This window comes from Helicoverpa zea, chromosome 23 (assembly GCF_022581195.2).
Source record: "Helicoverpa zea isolate HzStark_Cry1AcR chromosome 23, ilHelZeax1.1, whole genome shotgun sequence".
NCBI lineage: Eukaryota > Metazoa > Arthropoda > Insecta > Lepidoptera > Noctuidae > Helicoverpa > Helicoverpa zea.
Genome location: NC_061474.1, coordinates 2,179,368 through 2,203,636, shown reverse-complemented (window position 1 = coordinate 2,203,636; position 24,269 = coordinate 2,179,368). Strand labels below are relative to the sequence as shown.

The 24,269-nt window shown below is 37.2% G+C and overlaps 2 protein-coding genes across 2 annotated transcripts; both read right to left on the bottom strand.

The window, feature by feature from the left end:
- Positions 1 to 287: 287 nt before the first annotated feature.
- Positions 288 to 15,525, bottom strand: LOC124642043 (tetraspanin-33-like). The gene is made up of 7 exons (XM_047180340.1): positions 15,301 to 15,525; positions 14,304 to 14,378; positions 12,374 to 12,502; positions 8,621 to 8,794; positions 7,789 to 7,968; positions 7,205 to 7,380; positions 288 to 5,400 (listed from the first exon to the last, which is right to left on the bottom strand). The coding sequence occupies exons 1-7, from the start codon at positions 15,382 to 15,384 to the stop codon at positions 5,388 to 5,390; spliced, it is 831 nt and encodes a 276-aa protein (XP_047036296.1). The 5' UTR covers positions 15,385 to 15,525; the 3' UTR covers positions 288 to 5,387.
- A 1,358-nt stretch (positions 15,526 to 16,883) lies between these two features.
- LOC124641690 (lactase-phlorizin hydrolase-like) lies at positions 16,884 to 23,159 on the bottom strand. The gene is made up of 11 exons (XM_047179859.1): positions 23,100 to 23,159; positions 22,861 to 22,985; positions 22,072 to 22,742; positions 21,587 to 21,892; positions 21,097 to 21,341; positions 20,593 to 20,748; positions 19,564 to 19,688; positions 18,791 to 19,461; positions 18,306 to 18,611; positions 17,484 to 17,728; positions 16,884 to 17,044 (listed from the first exon to the last, which is right to left on the bottom strand). Exons 1-11 carry the CDS (start codon positions 23,117 to 23,119, stop codon positions 16,885 to 16,887), a joined length of 3,030 nt encoding a protein of 1,009 aa, XP_047035815.1. The 5' UTR covers positions 23,120 to 23,159; the 3' UTR covers position 16,884.
- Between the last annotated feature and the right edge of the window lie 1,110 nt (positions 23,160 to 24,269).

Sequence of the window (24,269 nt, the reverse complement as noted above, 5' to 3'; positions counted from 1 at the left end):
GGGATAGTTGGGTGATGGAGGATAGTTGGGTGATGGAGGATAGTTGGGATGATATGAGATAGTTGGGCTAATGTCGGATAGTTGAGTGAGAGTAGGTTAATATTAGAGAAGATAGATATTTACTGTGTTGAACAATTGATTCGGTTATGTTAACATTAAAGTAATAAACATGAATACAAAATGTGCTTGGTTTTTTTTTTCAAAAAGTTGATCATTCCACACTACATCACTGTTTAATTTAGATATAGCAAAAAAAATGAAGTTTGGTTTTTATAAATGAGAAAACATTTACAGGTTACAGTTGATTTAATTCTCTATATTTTACATCATTGACAACTGGTATTCAATGTACAAGAATAATGTCTTTATATCAGTTCTCGCTATTAAATTACGCAAAATATCATTTTACTTGAATTGTGCATTATAACTCACTGATACTTGCTAGGCGGAATACATAGGCATTTGAACTATTAATGTATTTTTTTACTCGGAAAGGGGTAAGACATTTTTAGTCAGTAGAAGTCTGACTCCCACTGCATCCACAACGGGAGGAGTATTTCATAATTTCCCACAAAAAGAGGTAAACAGCGAAATAATAATGTTGTACCTTTTCTAGTACAATAGCTGCACTCACTATATGCAAACTGGGCAACTGGACTTGCATTTTTATATTATATGTATTTGTAATTTTCTTCACTTATTTTTGGAATACCTTTTTATCAGCCATTGGTGTCCAAGACATACTTAGAAAGTACATACAAACTTAGAAAAAGTTGCATTGGTACTTGCGTGACCTGGAATCGAACCCACGCCCTCAAACTCGAGAGGTTGGTTCTTTGCCCACTAGGCCACCACGACTTTTAGCTGATAAAAAGGTGAAGGAAAACATCTTGAGGAAACCTGGACTATATAGTCTGAAGTCACCAACCCGCATTGAGCAAGCGTGGTGATTAATGCTCAATCCTTCTCCGTGTGAGAGGAGGCCTGTGCCCAGCAGTGGGACGATAAAAAAAGGCTGTAACAGTATTTTTGGAATACCTAAGACATATAACCTAATATTATTTTTTTAGACCATATATCCCGCCTAGCAATATTTGCATAGAAATGACTTTAATACATATACTAAGATCCCTAATACCTATGTACATCGATAAGTTTATAAACTTACGAACTAAATACGACATATAGATTATATTTGGTTATAAATCCATTTATATTTAAACACTTTTAAAAGATAAACAGTCTATAATGAGACCTTGATACTTACATCGATATTTTTGAAAACAAAATTATGAATAAAAATTTTACTACTATTTTGAATAAAACAATATGAAAGGGCAAGGCAATTGCCATGAAAAACCAAGAATAATTAAAAAAATCAATTGCATTACTAATTAGGTACTATAATAATAAACCTTTATTTCTGATTTTTTACATATGTTTACAAGTTATTTGTTATTCGTTTTTAAATAGTATCCCTTAATTCAGAGTGCCTTCGGGCAAAGGCCTCCTCTAGCTAATTAGGTACTATTATTTTGTTAATATTGAGCGTTTAAAAAAGTTGAAAATCATATGGGTATCAATTAATTGTCAGTTACCCAATATTTAAAATTAAAAATCACATTAAAATTATTCTTTATGGAAAGTCGTAGCCCGTAGTCGTAGTTGATTAAAAAAATATGTAAAATAATAAAAAATATTCGATACAACTCAATGTAAACAAATTGAGCATTTAATTTCCAAATTGAGAGCAATCAGTATCAGATTTCAACTACAATTTAATCAAAATTTATCATTCAACAATATTTTTTTGGATATTTTTTCGTCTCATAACGTAGTGTTTTTTGGCAATGTACATATTTTTGTAACTGAACCAATATAGGAAAATCCTAATGTATTAATATCACACTAATATTTGAACATTACAGCTTCCCTTCCTACACAGGCAAGGTACATGGCGTCATACTTCAGCCTATAAGTTTCCATAATGTGATATAGGCTTCACCAAAGCTTGAGCGGATAATTTTTCAAACAAACAATAGAATTTCGTTATTCGATCTTGTCTCAGCTCACTCATTTATCCAAGAGCAAAGAAATTCTATGAAAATGTATATGTTGAGGTATGAGTCCGCCTACATTTACCTGTGTGGTAAAGGAACCTTAAATAAAAATACAATGCTTGGATTCAATCTGTTTCGACGCCCCTTTTCAAGTACAAGTGTAATACATTATTTACTTATTTAATAACTTTTATACAATGAAAGCTTGCTATTGAGAAACCTTTGAAAAACTGGCACTTTAAAAAGAACTTATAAATGTACTATTAAAAATAAAATATTGCACTATACTATTATGTGAAATGTTTGAACTATAATTACTTCATAAATTGCAATGTGGTTTGTAATAAATGCTTATATCATACTTTTAGAGCTGAAGCCAGCAATAGCCAGATCTTTATTTTTAACCGACTTCCCAAAAAGGGGGAAGTTCTCAATTCGGCGACCGAACTTCGCCGAATACCCTGAAAAAAATTGACCTCGAAATCAATAGGTAATGTAACAGTCCAAGAAAGTCCAGTTCACAAAGTTAAGAAGTCTGCAAGTCACCAATTCAACTTTTCTAAGTTTGTATGTACTTTCTAAGTAAATTTTGGACACCAATGACTGTGTTTCGGATGGCACGTTAAACTGTAGGTCCCGGCTGTCATTGAACATCTTTGGCAGTTGTTACGGGCTGTCTGAAGAAGCCAGTAAGACTGACAACCAGGCTTACCTAGGGGTATTGGGTTGCCCGGGTAGCAACAAAGTCGGCAAAAGCTAGGGAGATGAGATAAATTAATAGAGGTCTGGTTGTCGCTGGCTCTTGCTCTATATAGAAACTATTGATTGATCAGTGAAATACTTCAAATTGTGGACTAATCAACAGTTAATGGCAGTAATGTTCATAATACAATATTTCTTACCAATAAATTGGAGGAACAAAATGAACATATTTGTAATTAATGCGTTTCTTAGAAGATATAATTCAATAATACACTGAACAGTTTTGTTCATATATTAGCCGTTTCGGAACGCGGGTTTACTCACCTAGTATGTTATACGTATATCTAAATTGAAATGATATGACATTAAATGGCTTAAATAATAAAATATTAATTGCATTTTCAAATAAACAGAAGTAAATGGAATTTTTGATATGATCATAGGGAAGAACTTTTTTTGTAGTTTTTTTTTTTAATATGATTGTCTTCGTAAATATCATTTTAGTATACTCTAATAACTTTTTTTGTACAAAATTGGGACTCAGCTGCATCTGGTTAGACTGGAAGCCGACCCCGACATAGTTGGGAAAAGGCTAAGCAGATGATACAAATAAAATAAAATTTGACACAGTGGAATTTTTGTAGTTGTTCATAAACTACACAAAAATTGAGCGTCAAATGAAAACAAGATCTAAAATTTTGTCAAAAATCTGATTTTTTATGATAGTGACAATCAAAAAAAATATTGAAAACTTTGAATTTTACTGCACCTAAATACCTGTATAATTTGGTGCTAAACAACTAAATAATAATGCAGATTTCTCACACAATTTCCTAAAAACGCAATATTTTTATTTATTTCTCTAATAATAATTAACTCAGTCTACTTTGCACAATATTTGAAATCAACGCCATTTTGAGATTAGTCTCGGAATTTAGTTTTATTTTGTCAAAATTGAGCACTTTGCCTTTTTAGGCAATAAACCGATTTACTGATTAATGCAAGTAATTATTGTTGAGAGTTGACTCTTAAAAATGCCCCTTGGTTTGTAGTGAAATCCGGAGTCCGTAGTCTCGAAGTTGGGTGATTATTTCACCCGTGCATCGGAGAACACCTTGATACCTTGGTCCTGCTTGTGAAATTGCAGTTTAAATGCGGTCGGTCTGTCTAGAGCCAAAGTGAATTATCTTTTTTTTTTCATTACTTGCAATAGTCAGTAAAAACGATTTTTAGAAAATGGAATTTAGGAAAAAAAACTATCACAATTTAGATATTTTCCTACTTAATAATTACAAAAGGAAGATTTTTACGACACATATTAATTATAATTACACTATTTTTATTAATCAATTACATACTTATTATGTATCACTATAAGACAGATACTGATATTATACTGAAAACGGCTATACCACATTGCACGGAGAGAGAAACATATTATATGTTGACGCTATCATATACTTGAAAAAAAATTACATTGGAAGGATCCAACAAGATTTTTTCAAATCGGCCCAGTGGTTTTTGAGAAAGGTGCGTTCAAGCAAACTAAATTCTTTTGCTTTATTATAGTAGTATTTATCTACATAACAACATTAATATCAGTATCTGTCCTATATTGATACCTTGTGATTGAGAATTACATTCATAACATGGGCACGTCCCATTATTAATTATAATTACGCCTTATATACAGTCCTTTATAAATGCAAGTAATTAAACATTTTCAATACATCATGTTTTTATTTATACTGTGATTTTATGAGTAGAACTTTTCAGTGTTTTTTTTTTTTTAATTGGCAACACAGTTGAGTGTGACCAGTCACTAAAAATATAATTCTACCAAAAAGTTCCACTAATACAATACAAAAACACATAACTTACAAACTACAGATAATAATTAACATTGGAAATTGGCAAACATATAATTATAAATATTACATTTTAACAATTATGTATTTTTTTCAAAAAGCTCGCAGAGATCCGCCTACCTAAGGTATTGGCGTGATAGTACGAAATGCAATTCCAAAATTGTCCTGAGATTCAGTTTTTTGGAAGAATTTTACTTATTTTTTTGATGTGGCAGTTTTTTTGTACACTGGCAATATAGATAACTGGCTAAATTGAGAGCTGTTTTTGTCTTTCTTTGCTTAATTACATATTGATATTTAAATGACTTACTTAGACTAACAGTTGATTTTTTTTTAACATTACTTATTTATTTTTCACCTACCCTACAGATAACCAGTTATTTCCATAAAAAAAAAAAATAAGTAAAACTCCCCACAATCATAAAATTCATCACTATGGCACATGATGACATTGCAACCACTTTGAAACTTGATGGCACATTCCAAAGTTCACACTATTCACACTGTCAAACACACCACTATTTTTGAAGTCGGTTAAACGTCACAGTAGATGGCACATTAACACTGACACAATACACTGACACTTAGAAGTTTGTTTCAAGTCTTGGACACTGCACATGTGTAGTCACTCTGTCCCCTGACTCAGTGGTTGAGTGGCTCAGATGTGCAGCGCGTGGGGCGTGGGCCCCGAGCGCGGCGCGTGCTACAGCAGCGCGCGGCGACACTCGTCGCGGTAGGCGCCCAGGGTGCCCCTGTTTCATGTCTGCCATCTGCAAAATGAAGAGTGATATGGTTAATCATTTCGGAGTTTCTTGCCGATACTTCGCCATAGGACCATATAGAACCGTCAAAAGAGTATACAGAGAGAGGCATATTCCAAATACAAAAATATTTTTGCTTCGGCTTGAATTTGTGAAAATGAAGTATACGCCTATAGAAATGTCTGTGTCACAGTAAGATTAGTAAGGTAAGTATGTTTTAGATTTCAGTATTTGTTTTTATAGAGGCAACAGTAATAAATCTCGAGTCTCAGTCTCAGTAATGAGTCTCGTACTAGCTGCGAATCGATGCAGTCGTGCTGCTGACGCGTATATTTGTTTATTACAAATTAGAATTTAGCGCGGCGCAAGCCGTTGCTAGTTGTTTTTTAATCGCTATGAGTGAACGACTCGTGGCGAATGAGCTGCTGGCGTTCCTGCAGCAGAAGCTGGACGTGATGGACGAGGTGTCCGCTGTCCAGATCTGCGCGACGAACTTCAGCGAGGATGACGTCGCTGCTGCAAAGCAGCTGCTGTACCGGTTGCTCAACAAGAGCGACCAGATGGTGTCCCGACGGCGTGACGGGACAAAGAAGAGCATTCAAGATGTCATCACGCTGCTAAAGCAGACCGGTCCAGACGACGTGCCGACGTTTGTGGCCAAGGATCTGAATAAGCTTCCGCCCGTCACCTTCGACCACGTCGACGTTACGAGCCTGCTGAAAGACATCGTCTTTCTAAAGGCAAGTCTTGCGGATGTACAGAAGAAGTTAGATGCATCCCAAATTACAGTCGCCGATTTGCGCAGCGAACTTAACGAGTTGCGTAAATCGGTGACTGTAACTGGGTCACCTGTGGGTGCATCGAACGTAAACATGCGGCGCAGAGCGTGCCTCGATGTATCGGGTGCAAGTTTCGCGTCAGCAGTTTTGTCGCCATCGCCGCTGTCACCGCCGAATGCTGAGTCGGCACAGTGCGCGCCTCGTGCGCCTCGCTGCCGCGCTCCCGTCCCTGCGGCTCCTCCGCGAGCCGCCGCGACACCGCTCGATCAGCTGCTCGTTTCTGCAGCGTCGACGAAACATCAAAATGTACGTCGAGACTACGCTAGCGTCACCGGCAGCAAAATTGATGCTACGAAGAAGCCCGTGCCCGTAAAGGGACAGAATCGGGCTGACGATGAGGGGTTCGTTACGGTGCAAAGGAGGAAGCGCCGTCAGCGAAACAACAAGAATCGTTGCGGCACGGCTCCTATTGAGCCAAACATCAAAATTCGTGCCGCCAAGCCGAACACCCCGGTGTACATCTCCCACCTACACTACACCACTAAGGCGGAGGACATCGTGGAGTACGTGCGTCAGAAGCTGAAGTACGCCCCGAGAGTGCAGCTGCTGGAGTCGCGCCATAACGCCAACTTCAAGGCGTTCGTGGTGCGAGTGCCGACATGTTTCCTGCACCTCGTGTTGGACGAGAACTTCTGGCCACAGGACGTGGTGTTCCGTCGCTTCCGCGGACAAGTGCCACAGGACCGCACAGTGACATAGTGCATAGTGAAGTGCTACTAACATAGTTTTAAGTTTTTATTTACTAACAATTTTGTATATCATATTATGTATGCTAGTTTTAAGGTATTTATCTATGGGCCTTTGATGCCTGAGAATAAAGATGATTTGATTTGATTTGAAATCTATCAACTATCACGGTTCATGAAATTCAACTCGGTAACAAACTGACCAACAGATGGACAACAATGCCTTACCAATAGGATATTTTACCCTTCGAGTTCGGAACCCTAAGAAACTAAAAAAAATGTACCTACCTAGCTTTCTGCAACTCTATCTGTCCCTCCAAAGTCTTAGCGAGGTAGATGACGAAGAGCTGCGACAACGCAACTCCAAGCGCTACCGACGCTATAGTGTACAGATTGCGCTCGGCCCAGGATCGCACGATCTCTATGCAACCGCTCGTCCAGACGCGTTTGCTTGCTTCGGCCACCTGAAATTAAATGGGTTAAGTTATTTATTTATTTCACATAAAAAGAAAATAGAACAATCAAGAATCTTCTTAATAAATCTCCTTCAGCGGGCCTGCTAGGGGAGTCAGGATAAAAAAGAAGTGTAGATAGACTGTGTAAAATAAAATGAAAGTAAGTACCTATTAACATTTTTTAGACGAGTTCTCGTGAAACTCGAAGTCGTTCCGAAAATATATTCCTCAAACAAGTCATTGAGAATCCCACGAAAGTTTATAATTTACCTAAGAAATTTATTATATACCTATTTATAAACTTACGGTTATTAATTTCCGGTGAGATGTGCAGCCGCTAGGTATATGTAAAACTGATGACACTGGCCCCAACATAGTTAAGAAAAGGCTTGACAGATGATGATGTGTGACACTTACCGGGTAGTTCTGCACACCATAACCGCACATGATATTGACAAGTCCTGAGGATATATCGGTGGCGTTGATGCAGCATGAGAAGGGCACTCCGCATCGCTCCACGGATGGAGAGGAACAGTTGAAGTACTCGTTCTTAGACCAGTCCATGTAGCCGTCTGAGGTAAGGCCGCAGCAGTGGAACTGGAAATTTTAATTAAGTGTGTTATAATTATTTTTTGATGCTATGCTTTATCAATAGGACACCATATTATATACCTAAATGTATATTTTCTAAAATAGCATTTATAAGACATATTATGACTGTGTGTTTGATACATATCATGTGCAAACGTCTGAACGGATTTTAATAAAACTTGGCAGCAATATAGCTTACATTACACTAACATTACATCAGACTAACATATAGGCTTCTTTTTATCCGGGTGCACGAAATAATTCCATCAGGAAGCGGGTGAAACCTCTGCTGGAAGCTAGTATTAAATTCTAGGAATAGGAAAAAATTTACACAATAATATGCCTTTGAGGATATTTTTATCCGTGAGGTTATACCCAGGAACAAGATAAGGAAATTGATAACTCCCAGCATTTTTTAATAAAAAAAAAATGATCAATTCAATTCAAATGATCAATTTGCCTTAAAGTACGAAAAATACTGGATCTGAAAAACGATGTTTCAGAAGCCAGGTGCTAAAAGTTAGAAGTGATTCAAGTCTTAACGTAAAAAAAAATAACTTACCTATTACATATGATAAAAATAAACAATAATTTACGGTGGAGTATGCCATACAAACCCCCACCACAAGCAAAAAAAGAACTAAAATTCCAAACCCACATCGCTCTGTGCAAAGTCGATAAAATTTTGCAAATCCGGGTCATCTCTATACGCGTGCACGACGCGTTCCGTGAAGCTCAACTCTAGAAGTCCGTGGAGAGAGCGGGGAAACACGAAGCCGCACACAGCCCCGCCCATTTCGACTAGAAACAGGATCAGCAGGCAGAGGGAGTACTGGAGAAGAAGAAAAATATTATTAAGTTTAAAAAAATAAACTAAAAAGTACCAGCTTTTGTACCAGGTTTAACCGAACAAAGTTATATAGTGGACTAAACCTACCTATACTAAAGTGTGTACTTCTTTAAATCACGTTTTATAATAATGAGGGAAAGGATTAGCATGGCGATCCAACGAGGTAAAGCTGCCAGTCTCTTGGACACGCTCCCAGTCGACAACGATGGGGATGAATTTTTTTTTTTACTAGGATAGTTTTTATCTTAACTGTAAATATGTAAATATACCTAATATATTGTATTGTATAATAAAAAGGGTAAAAAATCCTCATGAATATAATATATCAAAATGAATCCTTATATCTCTTGGTCATACCATCACGCGTGAACGGCTTAGACCCCCGGAATAAGGACATAGAATAGTTTTTGTCACCATCCGGCTACGGAAACCAGTTAATAATAGTAATGGCTTGCAAGGCCGATTTCGACCACGGTTGCTGTTCTCATATAAGGAGATCAGTCAGCTGCGCAGGACGTATTATAGTGCACAAGCAACTAACTAATATTACAAATGCAAAAATAACTACATATCCCTTGAGTAGCGTTTTTCTCTACATACGGAACTTAAAAAACATCACACAAAAACTGTCAAAAAATCTCCAGTTTCCTCATCTTCCTCAAAATAACACCATTATTTTTAATTAAAAACAAGTGACCACATAGAACAAGGAAACAAAGGTTTTATCAAATATAAATTAATAGTTTAAAAAACAATAGAAAAACACGCTTTTATGTATGCACGTCTTTACAAGACTTTTCTAACGCGGTGTCCTGCGTGAGCGACGGACGCGACGCGATGCGACGCAACACGAGGCGACGTAATGCGACGCGATGCTATACGCGACAAATGTCCTACGTGATTTTGGTAATTACTTCTCAAATCATGGAGAAGTACAGTACAATTTTGCTTGAAAGTTCATATTTAAAGTACGGACGGCAACATTCTTTTGCAAGTTCTTTGTTATGTTTTTTGTGCCCCAACAATCTTTATTCAAGCACTGCGGCGATCCACGCTTCTGAATAGTTCGTGGTGTCGCATCTGGTCGCCCTCAAAACAAGTTCGCGTTACGTCGCGTCTCGCCGCAGACTGTCACACAGGCCGCATGTAGGGCATGCCGTTGAGTTGATCGCGTCCGTCGCGTTCGCAGCGTCGCTTCGCGTCGCGTTCGTCGCTCACGCAGGACACCGCGTAAGAAGTTCAATCACAGTTATGATACGATTTTCCATTCCAGTTCATATTTTCCGGCTCCATCATCAGACAGCAGTCTACATACGATGTTTGGAAGATGGTTAAAATAATCACCTAAGATTCCATTACATAATATAGTTACATACAGGTCGACCTAATATGAGCATTTTATTACAATAAGCCCATATTTACCATACTATGTAACGGCTTATGTTTAACTGATCACCAGATATAGTAACAAATAACAGACAAAAACAGTAAATGATCACCAAAATGAAACTCGCATTTTAATGTAAAACTATAACCAAAGTTTTAACACTTGCTATCCTATTTAAGTGAAATTACTCCAAAATAAATCATGCGTAAGCCAAAAATAGTAAATGATCACCAAAATTAAACCACCATTTTAAAGTAAGATTATAACCAAAGTTTTTAAATTCTGCTATCCTATTTAAGCAAAATGAGTCCAAATAAATCATTGTTATCCCAAAAGTAGTAAATGATCACCAAAAGTAGTAAATGATCATCAAAATTATATCAGCGTTTTAATATAAAATGATAATCAAAGTTTTTACATCTTGTTATCCTGTTTAAGTAAACTGACTCCAAAAAAATAAGTTCGGCCTGATACAATAAATGTAATAACATTATGGGGACCCTTTTCCTGCATTAGGGTGGAAAATTGTCTATTGCATGCCTCTAAACAGTGCGATAAGAGTGTGTTTTCGAGGGAGTGTATTGAGAAACACATTCTTCTTCTTCTTTCTCCTGCCCTGTTCCCAATTTTCGTCCATTTTCCCCTGTCACTCGTCATACTGACAATCATGCATGCATTGCAAGCCGGACACATAACTTAATATGGCATCATAATACTTTATTTGGTAATAAGCCTACATTTTATGGCAATCACAGTGACTTATTTAGGCAAAAATAATACATTAATTTGGTCGTCAGGAGTTGGTGATCATTTACTAAATTTGGTGGTCGAATACAATTTAAAGTGAAGTCGTGACTTAAATAGCTGGTACTATTACATTTTTAGACTTTATTTTTCTGGTGTTCAGTAGATATTTCTGGTTACAAAACTAAGGGTATCGAAGCATTTTATGGTGGTCATTATATTTGTTCCCCTATGTAACACTATTGTTTTTGAGAAATATGGTCGTAAATACCTATAGTACCCACAGTAGTTTTGTCTAACGATAACATGCAAGTTCCAACCACACTGATAAGCGAATGATGATAAAACACGACTCCTTCTACTGCAAAAGTTTTATACAATATTTTTTTACTTCTGCGTAGTCTAACCAAGGGGTATTGGGTTGCACGAGTAACTGGGTTAAGGGGGTCCGATAGGGCTGTCGCACCTTGTAAAGCACTGGTACTATGCTACACCTGGATAGACTGGAAGCCGACCCCAACATAGTTGGGAAAAGGGCTCGGAGGATGATGATGTTTTTTTTACTTCTGATAAATACTTTGAGTCACAGATGACGTCAGAGAAGTATGGAAGAATATATTCAGCGTCGACCACAAACAAAATTAGGATAAGAGCAGGATGTCATCATCCAAATCTATATTGATAGTACTTTATTACAACAAAAGATTCTTATTTAAAATAAAACTTAAAATTATTTTTTTTGTCACCATTACCTAAATTTTATTCATATACTTAATATTACTTCGAAAGTCAACATTGATGATTAATAATTGTAGATAAGCTACTTCTTTGAAAACTTTCAGAAATACTCATTTAAATAATTTCACTTTTAATAATAAATAATAAATAAATAAAATAATGTCGGGACACCTTTTTCACACACGGTCGGTTAGCCCCATGGTAAGTTATTTATTAACTTGTGTTATGGGTGCTAACACAACTGATAAACTACATATAGCTACATATATACATATTTATAAATACATATCATAACACCTAGACCACGGCCAACAAAGCATGCTCATCACACAAATGTCGACCGAACCGGGAATCGAACCCGGGACCTCAGGTTCGGCGGTCCGGCATGATGACCATTGCGCCATCGAGGTCGTCAATATAATACAATTTAGATATTAAAATAAATAGAAATAGTCTTGTAAAACAACTCAAGAATCCTTATATTACAAACGTGTGTTCAGATGTTTGTACATCAATCACTTTAAGAGCTGCGCGGATTTTGGTGTAATTTGATAGAAGTATTATTTAAAAAAAAAAGTTTATTTGCTATAAATAAATTGGCTTACACATCGTAACAACATTTACATTACCTTTTATTCTGGTGCAGGAAATAGTTCCCTTTTACTTGAAAATACAAGAACATTAGTACTTACAAACTTAAGCAGACAAGTGTTCTCTCTCAATGCGCCGACGCATCCAGCGAAGCTGACGACGAAAACCACGCCCCCTAGCAGCGCGATCAGCAAGCTTATGTTCAGCATTACATCGTATACGGTATCCAGCTGTAACAACAGAAAATATTTTAATTTTGTGTACTTAAATCTGTACAATACTTAGTGGCAAGGTACGTGCTTCGCTATGTTCATATATTATGTCTAAAGTCCACCATTTTGTTGTTTGCAAAAAATGTGGTAATTGAAGAACCGCTTGACCGATTTTGTACAAACTCCAGATAAACCATCTACTAAACAGTCCGAACAAGGCCTAAACAATTAATTAAGCTACTAAAAATGACATTAATTTTTATTTTTCTACACAACAAGAGGAAATAAAACGGGCCATGTTTGAGTCGGACAATCGCATAAAGAGTTTGAGCATTTGTTGTTATAGCGGCAACAAAAATGCAATAGTCTGTGAAGATTTCAACAGTCTAGCTATCACGCTTCTTAAGATACAGCTTGTCGACAGACATATAGACAGTGACGGACAGCAGCTTAGCAATAGGGTTTTACCATTTGAGTTTTCATTTAAAAACTCTGTTTCAAAATAAAATGCAGCTAAAAATTAATGCATAATCTATATATCTAAAAATACAGAAGTTAGTTACAAAAGGATTCTCTTACCAAAATTGAAAGTATAAAATGTACATAAGTGAAACTGACTTTCACTACCATTTACCATTCTCAGTTGTGAATACAAAGTTTACCTACATCTAAAATTAACATCCTTTTAAATATGAAAGTTTGTGGTTTGGATATTTGTTCCTCAATAACGCTTTAAAAGCTAAACAAAATGAGCTGTAATTTTGCAAACATACATATTGCTATGGAACATTCATTCATCACACCTTAAAGGCTGAAAAAAATTGGGTAAATTCTGCACACATACAGTTTGCAATTCCAGTTAACATAGGATACTTTTTATCTGACTGTCATTGAACATCCTTGACAGTCATAACGGGTAGTCAGAAGCCAGTAAATCTGACACCAGTCTAACCAATGGGTATTGGGTTGCCTGGGTAACTGGGTTGAGGAGATCAGATAGGCAGTCGCTCCTTGTAAAACACTGGTACTCAGCTGAATCCGGTTAGACTGGACGACCTCAACAGTTGGAAAAAGGCTCGGAGGATGATGACTTTTTATACGGGAAGTAGCTCTCATGGTACGCGGGTTACACCTCGAGCGGAAGCAAGTTACAAATAAAATTCCATACATATTACTCAGTAGCCTACATAAAATGAAGTGTGTAAAATAAAAAATTGTTTTATAGAATAATATCGGCTAGAATTTGCATAAACACGGCTAATATAGTGATAACATTTTTCCTTGAGTAAAACCAAAAACAAAAATAATGAGATTATGTTTTTGACGTTTTTACATCAGTGACGAAGTGATAAAAAAATCTAAGCTGTAGTTATTCAGCCCAGTTTTCGTTTTGGTTCAAATATTTTCCAGGCAGATAATTAATAGGAAATATTTTTATGGTTGTTTGTATCCTAAATAAAAGCTTCGAAACTACTGAACCGATTTAAAAATTCTTTTGGTGTTAGAAAGCTACACTATTCCTGAGTATTATAAACTATATTTTATCCAGGCACAAGCAGAAACTACCTCATGTCGCGGGAACTGCAGGAATAGCCACTTTTTTGTATAACAATATGAATCTGAACTAATATATGTATAACTGTAAATATTAAAGTGTTTTTTTCTGCTTGACTGAGATCTGTGTACCTTTACTGCAATGAAGATTTTCATATAGAATAATTATTATTGTAGCCTCTTTCCAGACATGACAGTACTTCTTATTTATCATAATTATATTGTTTTTTTATTATAATTAAAAAAAGGGTAGAATAATACTTACTTTAATTAATCCAGTTGCCTGCCATTTATCGATGAATGCATAAAGTCCTACAGCGATCAGCAGACCTCCAAATAACTGTAATTATAAAACAAACAATGTTTATTACAGGAGTATCGGCTCTTAATAATAACTAGTGTGAATAATAAAAAGTAATGAATCCAGTGTAGCAATATTTTAGACAGTAGTTAATTTATTGATTTCTGACACTTATGCGAATATTAGACATTTAAATAAAACTACTGTTATGGATTTTATACCAGTTATATTAATGTTATTTAATCATATTTAATATAATATTTGTATATTAAACTTGTAATATAACAAAACCAATACATATTGTATTAAGTATTTCAAGGAATCAACCACTCAGTATTTGATGGGTAATAAGGAAAAAAACAAAATAAATCATATTAATTTCAGGTATCCAATATTTAATAGAATATTGAATAGGTCAAGGAAAAACTAAATTAAACTCATAATAATACATTACTTGGGGTCATTGAACAGGAATGTGCATTTTATTAGACAATGACATCACGGTGCAAGATAATATTGAGATGAGACATGCATAGACATTGACAACTAGATAAAAGATTTGAACACTTTAAAAGAAATTCATTGTTAAAACAGACACCTAAGTATGAATTACAAAGTTTGAATTTGCCTTAAATGACTTCTATTTAATTATTGTCACAGAAAGTGTGAAAATATTGCAATAAAAACCAACAATGGGCCACATTTATCGCGCCATCACATTATCGCCACAAAGGCCGGAACAATAGAGGACGGATGCGGCCGAGAAACAACGAGACTGTATGCCAGGTTTCCCATGCCTACATACATGTATCATCGAAAACAATGATTCACATCAAACAATGATGAATGAAATCTTAAAATTCCAACTCTCTAACATTGAAAACTACACCAATTTATACGTAATCCTCAACCTATGTTAATACGCTTGAAGTTTTTATATAAAAAGCGATAAATAACTCACCCAAAATATAAAATTCAATACAAAAATCATATATTTTACACATCCGCTCACGTAAGTGAAGTTCGGTCCGCGGCGGCGATGCATTTTGAGCTAGTTTGCCATAAAACAGACACAGTTTATAGATGTACACTATCTAGTGTTTATTTTTGTTGTTAATATTAATTATCTTTTTATAAACTGAACAACATTGGCGAATGAGTAATCAACGTCCACCTCGAAATCGTTTTCCTGTCACTCAGGGGGGGGACACTCCGTACATTTTGACAGCTAAGTAAACGAAGAGTCGCCACCTTTTATTTGGCCCGGAAACTATTTACTATCTAAAAGATACCTTAAATTACCAACAGATGGCACTACACTATAATCGATTTTGTTTGTTAATATAAAATTATTTATGCAATATTAATTAGAGAAAAGTATGAGGAAAATATTAGACACTTTAAAAAAAGATAAAATAGGCGAATAAATTAAATACGGTTTAAAAAAGCACAAATATCAAATTTCATCTAAAAGACCTGGTGTCAGTATTCCAAGTAACTTAACAAAACCGATCATAATAATATCAATATGGCGGTTTTTTGCATTCCGCATACACGCGTAAATAAAAAGTAATATATAATAATTATTTGTTTTCCTTCGACCTTTTACTATATTAACGATGACATTTTCTATTAGGGTAAGTAGCACCATGTAACTATAACGATAACCAATGTTATAGTTATATGGTGCTACTTACCCTAATAGAAAATGTTATGAATATGATGCATATTATTATAATATTTTTATAGCTATAGCTATGTAGGTAGTTCGGGGCCAATTTAGAGAAAGATGGCGCATTGTCAAATTGGGTTGCAAGAATAACACGTGAGTGGGCTCTCTTTTCCCTATATATTACTTTACTCTTTGCTGTCACTTCTGCTGTTCTGAACATAGACTATAGAACGTCGATCTTTGACATTTTGCACAGATTATACAACACAATAGTGGGACATGTTGCGTGTGTTAAAGTGTTAAATAATGTTTTCCTAATTAAATAAAGGGGACTTTCCTTTAATCTTTTAATTTATTTGATTTGTTTAAGACCTCTTATGCTGTATTCAGCAGAGGAGTCTACTATAGATATTACCTATCGTTGGACTACAATCTAAAAGTGGGACTCAATTTACTTATGAAACTTATTTATTAGCTTCTTTTTATGTATTCCCCTCATGAAGGTAGGTATTTATTTCAGGTCCCAGACATAAGCATTTCGAAATCTATCCCAGGAGTCCTTAGAAAAACAGTTTTGACTCTTTTTCAATAGGTACTACGAGAACTATGCTTACGAACGAACTCTTAAATATTCCACTTTTATTCCCTTAATTGAAAAGAATTATATTAATTGACAAATACGAGGTATTGTACACGACAACTTTTTTTTTAACCGACTTCCCAAATCTTACAAATTACCAAGACTCCCCTAAGGGAAGACTAAAGGGGGGGACTCCCCTAAATTTGTTGTTGTAAATGAATTATATTATAAGAGAAAAGCTTACAGAAACTTAACACAATATTTTGTAACTTGATTTTATTTATTTCACATTTTCAATATCCTTCATCGATAGTCATGGTTAAAGACTCAGGTTCATACTCGTAGTCAATATACCGGTTCTTGATAATGTGCTTGTAAATGAACGCTGATTTTCTTGCAGTGCGAGTACGTGCGGGATCCTGAAAGTCCATATGGTAGAGGCCGAAGCAAGCTCTGTTTGAGAAAACGAAGGTAAATCAGCCATTAATAAGGATATTTGAACATATTTGAATGAGGTTTTGGTGTTCTATTGTGTCCTGAAAAGGAAATCGGTAACCAGAACGGGATGTTTTGCGATCTAGCCTTATTTTTCTTTGTAAGTTGTTAGTTTTGGTTCAGTGGTAGGTAGGTAAGGCCTTGGATAACTGTCGGCGTTAAGGAAGGTAACATAACTGTCAATACTTGAGGACCAAGGTCTTAATCAGTATCTACACACCGCGGAAGTAATACTCAACGTTTATAACAAAGCTACTTGAAAACCGCTAAACGGGTGACCGATTTGCACGGTCACCCGTTTAGCGGTTTTTTATAACAACCTTATCTATTTTTGCGTTACGAATTACAAAAATATTTTTTTATGTATCTAAAGTATAAATAGTAAAGCTATACTTACACATAGCCCTCCAACCATTCCATGTTATCCATGAGACTCCAAGCCATATACCCCTTGAGGTTCACCCCAGCGTCCAAGGCATCCAGGGCGTCTTCTAGAGCAGCTCTGTGGTATGTGATCCTGTCATCATCCACCAGGCCACTGTCAGGGTAAGTGGCCCAGCCATTCTCAGTTATGTAGATGGTGAGGTTGTTGTATTTCTCCTTCAAATGGGTGAGGACGTGGTATATGCTGTTTGGCGCCAACTAGAAATAGGTGGTGTTGAGTTTGGTGAGACTGGGTTTGTGAGACCCCTTACAGCTATCGGTTAGCAGCGATGATGGTGTCAGACTTTTACTGACTAAAAACCCATCGTGTTACTTCGTAGGCCTTTTTTGTACCAGGGCCGCGGTAACTCTTTCTAACAATCCCGTAGCCCCGGCGGGCCTTGGCCTTGCCGCTGGTGAGACATAACTTATCTTGCATTGTGTTTGAATACATATAGTCATTTGTTATCTTAAGAAAATGGATTTGTTTGTTATGCCTGAGATAATTCTATTCAAGATAATGAAAATAATTAACGGATCCTGCGATATGGTGGCGACATCAACCGACGATTCTTGTAGGTTTTATTACAGTAATTCTAACATAGAAATATATATGGTCTAATTAAAAAGGTAATGTTTTCAACTTCTGTTTCCTCATTTTTGTTTAGTATTGTAGATATTAATGCATCAGTAGCCCCAGGAACTACAGGACAGAAAGGAAGCCTGTAGAGTTACAAGTAATGAAATGAAACATATTTTTTCTGGAAGTATCAAAATTGACTCACGTGTTACTGACCTTCAACCAAGGAGCTGAAGATACCGGCCACTCCGGAGGCACAAAGTACCCAAGATCAACATCATCCATCATAGAAGGCACAGAATTAAACGTTTTGTGTTCCGTCGCTGACACCAGGGCCGTGGTGTAATGGTTCACTCCGAAGAAATCTGAAGCTCCCTTGACATAAGCCTTCTCTTCTTCTGTGAAGTCAGGGAGACGGGAACGGGAGAAGCCTTGCTGAGCGCTCTTCTCTGCGATTCTTTGAGAAAGCTCTCGAGGGAAACCACCTTCGGCCGAAAAGATGGGTTCTGCGTACAAACCCCACTGGAAAATAATAAGGGAATATAAGACCAAGATATCAGGTCAGCCGGGCAACTGGTTTGAGAAAGTTAGGTAGGTAGTCGCTAGTCGCTGGTAACACACTGGTACTAGTGGAATTATTTGGTTATGAAATAAACATTGGTATTTTGCAAAACTCGAAAAAACAAATATTGCCCTCTCACCTGAACTTGTCTCATGATTTCAGCAGCTAACTTATCCTCAGCAGAATTGGTGGCCGGACCAAACCAGTTCACACTAATAGTGATACCGCATTGTCCTCCTTGTGTCGCCCTGAACTCCTTGTCATACAAATGGTAGGCTCTAGCATGAGCCATCACCAAGTTCTTCGCACACAAATACACGCCTACACCAGTGGTGTTTAGAAGAGGAGCTTTGTTCATGGCCTCAAGACCCTCGAAGCAGATCTCTCTAGGCTCGTTGAAAGTGATGAACAACTTGACCCTGTCTCCGAAATTCTCGAACACCACCCTTGCGTAGTCCTCAAACCATTCGGTGAAGAGAGGGTTCATGAGACCTCCCAAGTCCTGCAGCTTTTGGGGCAGATCCCAATGGTACAGAGTGACCATAGGAGTGATGTTGTATTTCACCATTTCGTTGATGAGGTTGTTGTAATATTCAATGCCTGGTGGATTGATTTCATTGGAAAAGCCTGTAGGCAGGATACGAGCCCAGGAGATTGAGAATCTGTAGGCGTCCAAGCCTAGTTCCCTCATCATCTCGACATCACGCTTGTAGTTGTGATAGGAGTCGGCAGCGATGTCTCCGTTGGTTAAATCTTGAACCACCGCAGGGTTTGTGTGGGTCAAATGGTCCCAAATGTTTTCACCTTTGCCTGAGCGGAAACATTTCATTTTTTATTTCTCTTTTACCTAACAACTTGTATTACTGACTTGAACGTCTATCATCTCACAAAGTAATTTTACAATTAGCTTACCATCAGCATCCCATCCACCTTCAATTTGGTAAGAAGCTGTGGCAGCCCCGAAGAGGAAGTCGTCAGGGAATCTACGCTGATTACTGACTGTTGGTTCCTGGCAGGTAGCTACTACTGCCAGCAAACTGTAATCATTAATCAACAATAATATTGTTACAAAGAATAAAATTTAAAATCGATAAATATCACACAGCTTGCTTACCAAACCAAACGGTACTTCATCTTGACATTACCTTCGTAACTAAATCGCTCATGAGCCGAGTATATCTTATTAATTAAACATGCAAATTAATTATTATACATCCTAGCTTTAGAATGTTAGGTACATAAGCGTTTCACAAAGTTTGGTACACGTGTTGCACCCTCTAGGGTTCATAACGTGAAATAGACAATTGAACGAAAGAAGAAGTTAAGGTGCATGAAAAAGGAGCTTGCAGGCATTGGTTTATTTCTTTTTTGTCGTGTGTATCATACCATTCATTCATTAATTCCGTGTCTATTTTCAGTTGAAATCAACAAACCATTTTGCTGAAGATAGAAGACGATCAAAGTTAAATAACATATCTCATAAAGGTATAATTTTGGAAACCTAATCATGACTGTTTGTCATTTTAAAGTGTAAATATCTTTCAAGTAGTAGAAACACAAAGCCACCGTGTGAGGACAATATCAGTATGTAATCTGTGTCACCATGCAAAATTCGGATGCTCAACCCGAGGCCGAAATAGACTTCTTGTTTTACGGATATGATCTACCGTAGTGGGCCCCATAGAAATCTAAAACTGAGACCTAATTTACTTGAGACGTTACACTTATTTTCTAATTTGTATGTACTTCCTTATGTACTACTCCTTTATACACCCCCGTCCCTCAAGTAAGTGAAGTACGTTTTTCAGCCATGTTGAATATATGTATGTGTTCAAAACCTCTTTTAAGGGCTATGGAAAGTCATATTAAAGTTACAGAAAATCAACACATTTCATAAATTCAAATGATTTATTTCACATTTTCAATAAATAAAGTATTCAATATCCTTCATCGATAGTCATGGTTAAAGATTCGGGTTCATACTCGTAGTCAATATACCGGTTCTTGATAATGTGCTTGTAAATGAACGCTGTTTTTCTTGCAGTGCGAGAACGTGCGGGACCCTTATAGTCCACGTGGTAGAGCCCGAAGCAAGCTCTGTGGAAGAAGTTATTCATCTTAGAGGTAGAATGCGGTTACCCAAACTTGATACTTGGACTCATTTTCTTTGAAAGCTTGAATGAAATTCATCACAATAATTCCTTACGTAGGCTAACTACAAAAACTGATAATGCTTAAGTCCTTGTCCACAGATTAGGAGGGCTAAAATGCTCTACAACTTACGATAAAATAAACTTAAGATTAAATTAAAGCTTCTCAATAACCGTTCATCCGCTTAAGAGCTACTGAAACAGACAGATACACATAGCAGTCTTTATACCTTTCTTTTAGTGTCGGGAGCTAAAAATAATATTATAAGTAGAAGGTGACACATGCTATACTTACACATAACCCTCTAACCACTCCATGTTATCCATGAGACTCCAGGCCATATACCCCTTGAGGTTCACTCCTTCTTCTAAAACATCCAGAGCGCTCTCCAACGCAGCTCTGTAGTAGGCGATCCTGTCATCATCTACCAGGCCACTGTCAGGGTAAGTGGCCCAGCCATTCTCAGTTATGTAGATGTTGGGATTGTTATATTTCTCGCTTAAGTGGGTGAGGGCGTAGTACACGCTGTTCGGCGCAAACTGGAAATAGGTGGTGTTGAGTTTAGTAGGATTGGTTCTTTCGTTGGACTCAAGATAACAATTGAGATCTTAAGAAAATAGATTTGTTGCAATAATTTTATTAACCTCATATTTAGTACATCATATTCTCCCTTCGCATTTCATCCGTTACGGGCGGAAGCCAGTAGTGTTACAAATTATACAATGAATCATGTTCTAATGAAAGTAGCTATCGAAATGGTTTCAGACAAAAAAATCATACTGACCTTCAACCAAGGAGCTGAAGATACCGGCCACTCCGGAGGCACAAAGTACCCAACATCAGCATCATCCATCATAGAAGGCGCAGAATTAAATGCTTTGTGTTCCGTTGCTGACACCAGGATCGTGGTGTAATGGTTCACTCCGAAGAAATCTGAAGCTCCCTGGACATAAGCCTTCTCTTCTTCTGTGAAGTCAGGGAGACGGGAACGGGAGAAACCTTGCTGAGCGCTCTTCTCTGCGATTCTTTGAGAAAGCTCTCGAGGGAAACCACCTTCTGCCGAGAAGATGGGTTCGGCGTACAAACCCCACTGGAAAATAATAAGGGAATATAACACCAAGATATCAGGTCAGCCGGACAACTGGTTTGAGCAAGTTAGGTAGGTAGTCGCTGGTCGCTGGTAACACACTGGTACAAGTGGAACTATTTGGTTATAAAATAAACATTAGTATTTTGCAAATCTCGAAAAAACAAATATTGCTATCTCACCTGAACTTGTCTCATGATTTCAGCAGCCAACTCATCCTCAGCGGAATTAGTGGCCGGACCAAACCAGTTCACACTAATAGTGATACCGCACTGTCCTCCTTGAGTTGCCCTGAACTCCTTGTCGTACAAATGGTAGGCTCTAGCGTGAGCCATCACCAAGTTCTTCGCACACAAATACACGCCTACACCAGTGGTGTTCAGAAGAGGTGCTTTGTTCATATCCTCAAGACCTTCGAAGCAGATCTCTCTAGGCTCGTTGAAAGTGATGAACAACTTGACCCTGTCTCCGAAATTCTCGAACACCACCCTTGCGTAGTCCTCAAACCATTCGGTGAAGAGAGGGTTCATGAGACCTCCTAAGTCCTGCAGCTTTTGGGGCAGATCCCAATGGTACAGAGTGACCATAGGAGTGATGTTGTATTTCACCATTTCGTTGATGAGGTTGTTGTAGTATTCAATGCCTGGTGGATTGATTTCATTGGAAAAGCCTGTAGGCAGGATACGGGCCCAGGAGATTGAGAATCTGTAGGCGTCCAAGCCCAGTTCCCTCATCATCTCGACATCACGTTTGTAGTTATGATAGGAGTCGGCAGCGATGTCTCCATTGGTTAAGTCTTGAATCACTGTAGGATTCGTGTGGGTCAAACGGTCCCAGATATTTTCACCTTTACCTGAACAGCAACATAACATTTCTTATTTATCTATTACTCAATAATTTGTGACACTAACATCTATCAGATGGAAGTCAAGTTAGTATTGTCGCACGAAGTAATTTCAAAATTAGCTTACCATCAGCGTCCCATCCACCCTCAATCTGGTACGATGCAGTGGCAGCCCCGAAGAGGAAGTCATCAGGGAATCTGCGCTGATTCCTGACTGTTGGTTCAAGGCAGGTTGCCGCTACTGCCAGGAAACTGCAATCATCAATGAATTGCCGATGAAAACTCAAGGAAATATTACAAAGTAACAATAATATTGTTACAAAGAATAAAATTTAAAATCGATAAAATATTACATAACTTGCTTACCAAACAATGAGGTACTTCATCTTGACAACACCTCCGAAACTAAATCGCTCATGCGACGAGTATATCTTATAAATAAAACATGAAATGCATTATCATACATCTTAGCTTTAGAACTTTAGGTACATAAGCGTTTCTCAAAGTTTGGTAAACGTGTTGCACCTCCAACCAGGTTCATAGAGAAGAGGAAACGATTGAACTAAATAAGAAGTTCTGGTTTAAGATATTTATTTCTCATATAAAGGATACAATTCACGTATACTATGAGAAAACGGGTTAAATTAATAATAAGTGCAAAATGAGCAGCGGGCGGTACAATTCGAAAAATATGAAAGCAGAAAGTAATCTAAACCGAAAAAACAAAAACATTATGGGTAGTTACAAAAATCGCAACTCATAGCAATTAGGTAACCAATAGATACCAGTAAATTCGGCTAACAAACAGTTAATAATTTTTGGAGTAGTTAACTACGTAAATAATGCTTAATGCATAAGAAGTTACAAAAAAAAAGTCGTGGTGGCCTAGTGGGCAAAGAACCAACCTCTCGAGTAAGAGGGCGCGGGTTCGATTCCAGGTCAGGCAAGTACCAATGCAACTTTTCTAAGTTTGTATGTACTTTCTAAATATACCTAAGACACCAATGACTGTGTTTCGGATGGCACGTTAAACTGTAGGTCCCGGCTGTCATTGAACATCCTTGGCAGTCGTTACGGGTAGTCAGAAGCCAGTAAGTCTGACACCAGTCTAATCAAGGGGTATCGGGTTGCCCGGGTAACTGGGTTGAGGAGGTCAGATAGGCAGTCGCTTCTTGTAAAGCACTGGTACTCAGCTGAAACCGGTTAGACTGGAAGCCGACCCCAACATAGTTTGGGAAAAGGCTCGGAGGATGATGCATAAGAAGTTACGAAGTGCATGAAAAAGGAACTTGCAGATATTGGTTTATTTCTCTTTTCACTTATGTATTCGTTAATTCATTGCATGTGTGTGTCATTTTCATTTTGGTTTTGCTTCATTAAGACATAAATACAAAACGAGGTGGAAGGCAGGAGAAACCTAAAAGTTTGAAATATATATTTTTTTCGAGTAAGTTTTGTCGTTTACACTTAATACGTTCTTATAACAAAAATCGAGTTGATTTACGAAGTTAGGGTAAAAGTTTTACTAGGGTTCAG

What these genes read in the sequence shown, in the direction of transcription:
- LOC124642043 (XM_047180340.1), bottom strand. Translation starts at nt 15,384, where the DNA reads ATGCATCGCCGCCGCGGACCGAACTTCACTTACGTGAGCGGATGTGTA. An exon ending in TATTGAATTTTATATTTTGG is followed by an intron (nt 14,379 to 15,300) that starts GTGAGTTATTTA and finishes TTATAATTACAG; the next exon opens with TTATTTGGAGGTCTGCTGAT. An exon ending in ATGGTGTGCAGAACTACCCG is followed by an intron (nt 7,381 to 7,788) that starts GTAAGTGTCACA and finishes ATTTAATTTCAG; the next exon opens with GTGGCCGAAGCAAGCAAACG.
- LOC124641690 (XM_047179859.1), bottom strand. Translation starts at nt 23,119, where the DNA reads ATGAAGTACCTCATTGTTTG. An exon ending in GAGTGGTTAGAGGGTTATGT is followed by an intron (nt 20,749 to 21,096) that starts GTAAGTATAGCA and finishes CTTCTTCCACAG; the next exon opens with AGCTTGCTTCGGGCTCTACC. An exon ending in AGGTGGATGGGATGCTGATG is followed by an intron (nt 19,462 to 19,563) that starts GTAAGCTAATTG and finishes GTTTCCGCTCAG; the next exon opens with GCAAAGGTGAAAACATTTGG.